This window comes from Azolla caroliniana, unplaced genomic scaffold, assembly GCF_043228905.1.
Source record: "Azolla caroliniana isolate FFs.n. ecotype wild unplaced genomic scaffold, voAzoCaro1.0.p SCAF_14, whole genome shotgun sequence".
Lineage (NCBI taxonomy): Eukaryota > Viridiplantae > Streptophyta > Polypodiopsida > Salviniales > Salviniaceae > Azolla > Azolla caroliniana.
Window position 1 is genome coordinate 19,682,159 of NW_028230449.1, and position 8,755 is coordinate 19,690,913.

Here is an 8,755-nt window from a genome sequence, read left to right on the forward strand (position 1 = left end):
CCCAATTATAGAACAATAATGGTCTTCATGAATTGGACCTCGAAACTCTCATTGAAATGGAATTCCATGTTTTGTAGGACTTGGTTTTGTTTTTTTATTGAGTTGTTTTGCAACTAATATTGTGTCTTCGTAATAGTATTGTCGTGAAGAGATCATTGGTATAAAAATACATATGTCTTTTATTGAACATCTTGATCGTAAAGTCTAAAGCGAGTTCCAAGTGGCATTACAAAGATGTCAAAAGTTGAAGATAGAGATGCAAAGTTTTGAGCACAACTTTACTATAATTCTCAAATTACTTGAATTGATCATTACTCTTTGTTGGGATTTGGTATCCCATGTTAGATGTTTGACCTTCACTCAAACAACAATATGATCTCAACAAGCCCTCTTCTTATTATCTCAAAGAGTAAATAACAAACACTAGTGTACGTGAAAAAGTAAACCATTTCCGGGTAAGGTGAACACTAGTACAAAGAAACAACAAATTCAATGAGACCCAAATACAATACGCATCTTTCAACTTGTTGGAATCACGAGAATATACAAAGCCTAGGTAAAAGCAAATGTTCGCTCGTTCAAGAAATGAGAATGATCATGAAAATCCAAATAGAAACGAAAGAGAGGAAGAAATATGTGTTCATGTTGACCCAATATCCCAAAATCCCCAAATCATTGTCGTGAGATGCCTCATGTCGATCATTACATTACGATTCGTGTGTCTCTACAACATGACTTTTGTTCGGTTTGTGCTCATGTCAGGGATTAGAATTGTAGTCCAAACGACCGACGACATGAATGCTTGTATGCAATGAGGTTTTCCGAGACGAAGATTTAAGACACTATTTCCGAGCTCATGGGGCCCAATGGGCACTTTGGGTGGACACGTGTACGTGACAAGCAAGTAAAGCTAATTTTGGTGCCATTTTCTTTGTACATTATAAACTTAAAGAATGTTGGTTGTATATGTATATATGTACATATACATATACATATACATCTACATACACATATACATATACATCTACATACACATACACATACACATACACATACACATACACATACACATATACATATACATACACATACACATATACATACATATACATATACATATATGATATACATCTACATATATGATATACATCTACATATACATATACTGTTATACATATATATGTAGATAGATAGATAGATAGACATAAAAGGACAGTTATATAAGTGAAATGCTTGTATAGAGAGGGGTACATATATGAAGAAGAAGAAGAAGAAGAAGAAGCTCCTTCTTGTTTGAGGTGAAAGGAAAAGAGGAAAAAGTCTCTTTCTCTGTTCTTCCCCTGTTTTTGTTGGCTCCATGAATAACTACTCAGAGTTTGTTCACATTGCTAATGCTCATCATCATCATCATCGTCATCATCATCATCATGTGGATGATAATTTAGGAGTAGGTCCTTACAATAATATGCCTGGACTAGTAGCTGATCCTCTTCCTCATCATCACCATGACCATGATGAGGAATATCAGTCTAGTACTGTCAATGATGATGGTGATGGTGATGGTGATGGTGAGGATCATCCTCATCCTTCTGTGGATGATCCACTCACTCTAATCTCTAACTATAATAGGAACCTTGATCTAAGCTACACTAATGGTGATAATTTGTCACAGCTAGCAGTGGCAGTAGCACATGATGATGATGATGATGATGAGTATTCTTCACTAATGCAGTCTACCAACAATATATTGGATGGGTTCATGTGGATGGGCAGCAGTAGCAGTGCCATGAATACTTCCAATGCTTCACCACTGCTACTAGATCCCCATCCTCACCATGGCCATGATCTGTTAAGCACTGTCATGGACATGCAGAGTAGCATCAGTAATGGAAGCCATCACCATCATCATCATCATCATCAATTGATGAATGTACTTAACATCATGGATCATCATCACCATCATCATCATCATCTTCTCCTTCAATCTGCTGCTCCTCCACCTCCTCCTATTACTACTTCTACCTCTACTACTATTAGTAGCACTGCTAATAATAGTGGTCATGTGCTCTTTGAACCCTGCACCCATACTAGTCTAATCCCTACCACTAATTACATTTCTTCCTCCACTTCTTGTACAAGCTCTAGCCCTGCTCCTCCTCCCCCATCCATGATGGGCCCAATGATGATGAGTATGCAAGGAGGCACATCAACATGCCTCCACAGTAATCATACTCAACTTGAAGAAGGTATTCAGGGTTTAATCCATGGTCATGACCCATATGGTGCTTATACTTACAGCCATAGCAATCACAACAACCAAAATAGTAGTAATGCTGGAGCTATCACCTCCCATGATGCTAATTACTACAGTTCTAATGAGATTATTGGGAAGAAGAGGCCATTCAGCTCAGTCATGGCCACGGATCAAGAGCATCAATATAATGATAACAATAATAACAACAATAATAGTAGTAGTAATAGTCATAATAATGGATCCATCCTCGGTGGTGGTGGCGATATCATCGACACGAGCGTATCGATCCTGGGACCATCGACTCCCCAACTAATTAAGAAGGATTATGACAACCACAATAATGAGAATGATAGCATGCCCTTGTTGAAATCAGTACAACAACATCATGAAGAAGAAGAAGAAGAAGAAGAACCAGAACCAGAAGCAGCAGTAGGAGGGAGAGTAGAATTAATGAGCAATAGCTACTCATCTTTAACACATGCATTCAGCTCTATGCTTTACAAAGCGCGAATCGACCATAATCATAATCATAATCATAATCATAATCATAATCATGGGGGCGCCCGTGTCGGATATTGGTGTAGGCCAGACGGGGCCAACAACACGAAGTACGGTTTGGGCGGGTCATCGTCATCATTGCGGGAGGCAGAGGCAGTAATGAAGAGAAGCAAATTAGTAGTGGGGAGTAATTCAGCACATCCATTACATAATGTAGTGAATAATGGTGTCAACACTAATAACAATAACAATAGTAGGAGTAGTAGTAACAAGAATGTGATGAAGAAAGTGGGGATTGGTAGTGTTCACACTATGGGGGTTGGGATTGGGAGCCAAATGGGGGGCCGGAGGGCGCACGGGACGGCCACAGACCCGCAGAGCGTGGCGGCGCGCACAAGGCGCGAGAAGTTCAGCGACCGCATCCGCACGCTCCAGGGCCTCGTGCCGAATGCCGACCGACTCGACACCGTGTCCATGCTCGGCCGCACTCTCGACTACGTCACCTTCCTCCAACACCAGGTCTGGTCTTTGTACCATGGCCTAGACCCCATCTCCAACATCCGGTCATGCACGAGCACCCACGAGAAGTGGAAGGATTTCATCGACCACCACCACCACAATGATGCCGTCTTGAATGTCGAGAATATTCACGTAGAGAATATTCATGTCGAGAATATTCACATGGACCGACGGAATCCCGTCATCAACCATATCGACCACCTCCACAACGACGATGATGATGACAACAACAAACCCAAGGCCCCCACCCCATTATCCAAATGACATTAGGATGGATCCTTGCTTCATTCATGACTTCATTTCTGTCTTTATTTTCCATGATTTTTAATGTATTCTCCATGCTATATATTACTTTGTACACCTGATCTGACCAATTTAATTATATTTTCTCATTCACGTTTCATTTAGGTTATGATATTCAAACTCAAAACAATTACATTTGAATCTCTAATTACTAAACCCTTAGAGTATAGGAATAGAATATATGGCAGATTATTCTATGAGTGTGTTGCCAACCGTGTCTTTCCAATGCGACACAATGTCTCTTGGGGTATCTCTTAGATGAAGGCCATATCCTTTAATAGTTATAACTGTAAGTTATCTCTTTTATTACTTTTATTTTAACACTCACCACCCAAAAGAAAGAATCAAAACATCATCTTCTTCTCTTCAATTTTAGAAGGATTTTTTGTTTTCTTTTATAAAAGATTTTCTACAATAGTATTAAGAAAAAACGCCGGAAGGCTACAACTTGAACCTAGCTGCCCAGGAAGTTACAACTTTTCCTATACAATGATGTAAAATAATCTTAGGACCAAATATCGAACTTTGTAAAAGGTGTTGATGTTTGTTGATATTCAAGAAAGAGTCCATGGAAGTCGATAGTGCTATTGAGGCTCTTGAGTTGACATTGTAAACAGGGGCAACTTTTTCCATAAGTAAAGAAGTTTTTTCCTTCTCTTGTTCACAGTGTCTGGGGAACCCTGCATATTATCATACTGGCCACGGACTACTGCCAACAAGTTCTCCCATATCTCAAGCAGCACATCTGAGAGATGAATGTTTGTCGCATCATAAAGACGGTTACATCGATATTTCCATAATGCCAATAACGTTATTGTGGTCACTGTTTTCCGAATCTGGACAGATCGCACCTGCTTTCGAGGTTGCTAAAAGGGACTAACTAATTTAAATCTTCTATTATGTATTGTCATTGCCTCATGAACATCGTTTGCCTCATACAACATCAAGTTGGAATGTAACACTCTCCACACCGTTGATCCCCGTGAGAATAGGCAACCAACATTGATTGTTAGGAATAAAGACATTGACTTTATTCCATACTTGTTGAGCGAAGGGACAAGACCATAGGACATGCTTGGTAGTCTCATGAGCTTCATGGCAAAAGCCACATTGCCGCAAATTGGGTGCTACATTCCCTTTCAATGACTAACCACCTGCTAGTGCCACTAATAGCCATTGAAAGATAATAAATTTAGTTGGCCCCAGATCCATTTCCAGTAGGAATGCAAAGTTGAGACACCCGAATTGGTCCAATGTTTCTGAGTTGTTGGTATCGTTATAGTAACGATCTTCCAAGTTTTAGTAAGTACTGAATGAAGGGGACCTTTACGATCTCTTTCCCCAAGGAGTGAGACCAAAGCCAACCCCCTGGATCCCATGTAATCTTGCAACAGGATATTTTGCGTATAACCACAGGATATGACACATATGAGCAATTTAAGGATAAGGATCAAGGATCCATTTCTTTCCAGTTATAGCAACCACTTTGACTAGTGCACTTCGCAAGTCCTGTGGATAATTGCAATCAAAGGTATAAGATTGCAATCTATTGTTGTCTAGGACCTCAAAATAAGAAACGGACTTGTTAAGTGAAACACCCTTAACAGCCATCAATGTATCATTTCTGAAGCATCCAAACCATAGATGTTCCTGCTTGGGTTGGAAGGTTGTAAAAAACGAAGAATATGTTGTTGATATGGTAGCAGTCATTATCTTGGCACCATGAACTAATTGTAGATGTGCAAGACGAACTTCTTGTGACATTTCTTGAAATTGAGTCCAAGTTCTTACCGACGCAAATGGCCCATTATCCAATTTACCCCAATCTCGGTGAGTTCGCAGGCCCAACACTTTTGTTGCATTATCACGAAATAGAGAATTGGTAAGCATAGGCTGATTAAGTAACGCATCCCACGTAGAAGGTTTTTCCTTGAGAAAAAATGATTTAATCGCATTCCATGCTCTTATGATTCCTAGCAAAAATCTATTGGATGCAAGATTCCATCTTGGTGTTTTCATATCATTCAAGAACAACCACTTTAGAGAGGGTGACCACACTCCTCCTGTCTTAGGAGTTAACTGCATTAATTTATTTAGAAATATTCCTTTCCAAGCTTCTGATCCTAGCAACAATCCTCTATTCACAAACTTAGTCAAGAGAGCTCTTGATTGCATAAAAGGATCTATCAAACCCAACCCTCCATTGATTTTAGGCTGAATCAACACAATCCAAGCAACTTTGACTACTGTAGGAGAGCCATGACCCTCCCCCCCTCCCCCAAAGGAAATTACGAATCAAGATTTGCACTTTCGTTATTGTTGATCTAGAAAATAGCCACACATATGCTATAAACCACATTGATGCCAATAGTATTGTGTTTGCTACTACAACCTGACCTGCAAAAGACAATTGTTGGGCATCCCAATACAGTAATTTACGTTTTTATTGATAATAGTAATGGAGATAGTATTGCTTCTAGCCTTAAATCTATTCCCACCATACATCCCAAATATCGAACTGGTTCACCATGATGAAGCCCTCAGAAAGCAGGACCTGGATACCACGTAGGGTGAGTTTCTGCACCCACCCAAAGGCCGACTAACTTATTCCAATTAAGTGATGCACATGTAGCATCTGAGAAAACTTGCAAATCATTTTGTACCCGACCAAGATTACCAATCTCCCCATCAACATAGAGGGTTGTATCATTTACAAACTCAACATCCACTATTGTGGACTATGTTATAGGTAATACTATGCCTTTGATACCAGCTGTTGACGATCTTAGGTAGGAGGACAAAGCTTCCCCAAACAAGATAAAAAGAAATGGGCAAGAGGGTATCCTTGCCTAACAAACCTAGAGATAGGAAATAGTGGCCCATATTCTCCAGCGAACAAAACTGAACTAGAAGCATGCCTGTAGAAAACCTAATCTTAACAACACTGCCTCAAGAAAGTCCCAATCCACTTTATCATATGCCTTCTCAAAGTCACACAATAATACTGCAAGTTGTTGTTTATCTTGTTGAGCTAATGCAACCATTTCCCAAAACAAAAAGATATTATCAAAAATACTTCTATCTTGCAGAAAACCAAATTGTGTGTCATGAATAACAGATGGCAATACAACCCGTAGTCTAATTGCAATAGTTTTGCCACAATCTTATACATGACATTAAGCAATGTCATTGGCCGCCACTTGGAGACTTCATCACACTGAGCATCCGACTTAGGAATCATATATATGATTCCTTCTATCCATTCCTTAGGCATATTACCACTTGAGAATATTAAATTAACTACTCTAGAAAGGAGAGGACCAAGAAAATCCCAATAATGCAAATAGAAGCCAATTCCTATTCCATCTTTTATCGAACAAACATCCTTACCTAAGGATTTAGCCGCAACAAAAACCTCTTGAGATGTAAATGGTTGTAATAACTGAGAGGCCATTACATCTATAACCTTTTGTTGAACAGTTGCAAGAACAACTTGTTTCTTGTAAAAATTGTCTGTTGTAAAAGATTTGAAAGACAATAACTTATGATAGTAATCCGAGACTATACTTCGCATCTCAGAGACATCTGATGTATAGGATCCATTAAGCCACTTCAAAGAAGTAATAGAAAGTGCTCTATTTTTTTGTTTAAACTTATTGAAGATATCTCTATTGACCCGATCATGCCTTTGTGACCAGCGAGCAACATTACAATAGTAAAAGAACATCTAGCGTGCCTCATGTTTTCCCCTTAAATTGCTTTTTACTTGCTACAAATCACAACCTAGCATAGATGAAGTTGGATATCTTTCCAACAATTGTTGTAATGTTGCAAGAGCACGACATAGGTTGGCAATTTCTGAATTGCAGTGATAAACAGATGTTGAAACTATTTTTGTGAATAGAATCTTTGTATCAAGTATGGCATGAACCATATTGCTAAGCAGACAATCATCCGAGAAATTGTAATTTGACCATATTTGAGTGATTGACAGCTGATGACTATCATCAGAAAACAATGCATGAGGGATACGCAATTGCCTAGAATATCGCCTCTTAGTAAATGTAACATGTAACTTCAGAGGGTCGTGGTCAGAGATAGTTGATCCCAGAATAATTCCTATGGATCCACCCGCCTACCAAAACACACTACTAGCATAAAATCTATTTAGTCGAGATAAATTTGGAGCAACCAAACTCCCATCTGATCTAGAAAACTGAAGGGATCCTTGTATACATGAAAATGAATGCACCTTCCATAAATCAAGCAAACCATAAGCAAAACAAAAGTAGTCCCAACACTTAGCTTCCCATCCTGAAATTGTAGTAGTTATACCTCCCATTCTATCATATGCATCCTCAATCATATTAAAGTCATTTCCCACCAACCAACAATCCGCTAAACTCGTATAATCATACAGAGATAGCCATAACCCTGCCCTTTCTAACGCAGAATTAGGGGCATAGAGATTCATCAGACCAACCTTCTGGGATTCTATTTTTACAATAAGGAATTGTGCTCGTTTATTCATAATAGTAGCAATTGACACAACAATAGACTGCAAATGTTGTTTAATAACAATGCATAATCCAGCTTGACGGCCAATGGAGCCAAAGGCAGGAATCCAGAAATGATTCCATCGTCTTGGTAAAATAGATCCGTACTTCTGAATCCTATCCATGCATAGGTGATGCACTTGTAAAAAAAGAATACCAATAGTGCCTCCATTAGCAATACCTAAATCTGAGCTTAAGAGTCCTTTAAATCTATGAAAAGCCTAACCACCCAGGCCTTGCACATTCCAGGAAAGAAGATGTAAGGTGTCCATCTTATACATATTTTATTGGTGTCCCTTTCTCAAGAAGAGCATCCTGACAGCCTTTTTGGGCACCCTCCTAAGCTCTCGCTTGTCTTTTAAAAGCAGATAGTTCCCTGCATACACCATATGACCCTTAACCTGCTTTTGAGGGGTTTGAAGTGTCAAGGTATCCTATGAAACTATGAATTGAAATCCAGCACAAGGAAGTTTATCTACTCCCTGTGCCATTTCAACACCCATAATATTTGATTGACTAGAAACCAGTTTTCTTATGAGCTTATGAAAAGGAATTGAATTAACAGAAACATTGATTTGTTGGTTTCCTTCAATTCCCATAACACTTGGAGGCATTTCCACATCTA

At 39.1% G+C, this 8,755-nt stretch overlaps 1 protein-coding gene across 1 annotated transcript; it reads left to right on the forward strand.

The window, feature by feature from the left end:
- Positions 1 to 2,048: 2,048 nt before the first annotated feature.
- Positions 2,049 to 3,589, forward strand: LOC147855788 (uncharacterized). Its single transcript, XM_087330447.1, has one exon. The coding sequence runs from the start codon at positions 2,168 to 2,170 to the stop codon at positions 3,533 to 3,535; it is 1,368 nt and encodes a 455-aa protein (XP_087186573.1). The 5' UTR covers positions 2,049 to 2,167; the 3' UTR covers positions 3,536 to 3,589.
- The last annotated feature ends 5,166 nt before the right edge of the window (positions 3,590 to 8,755 follow it).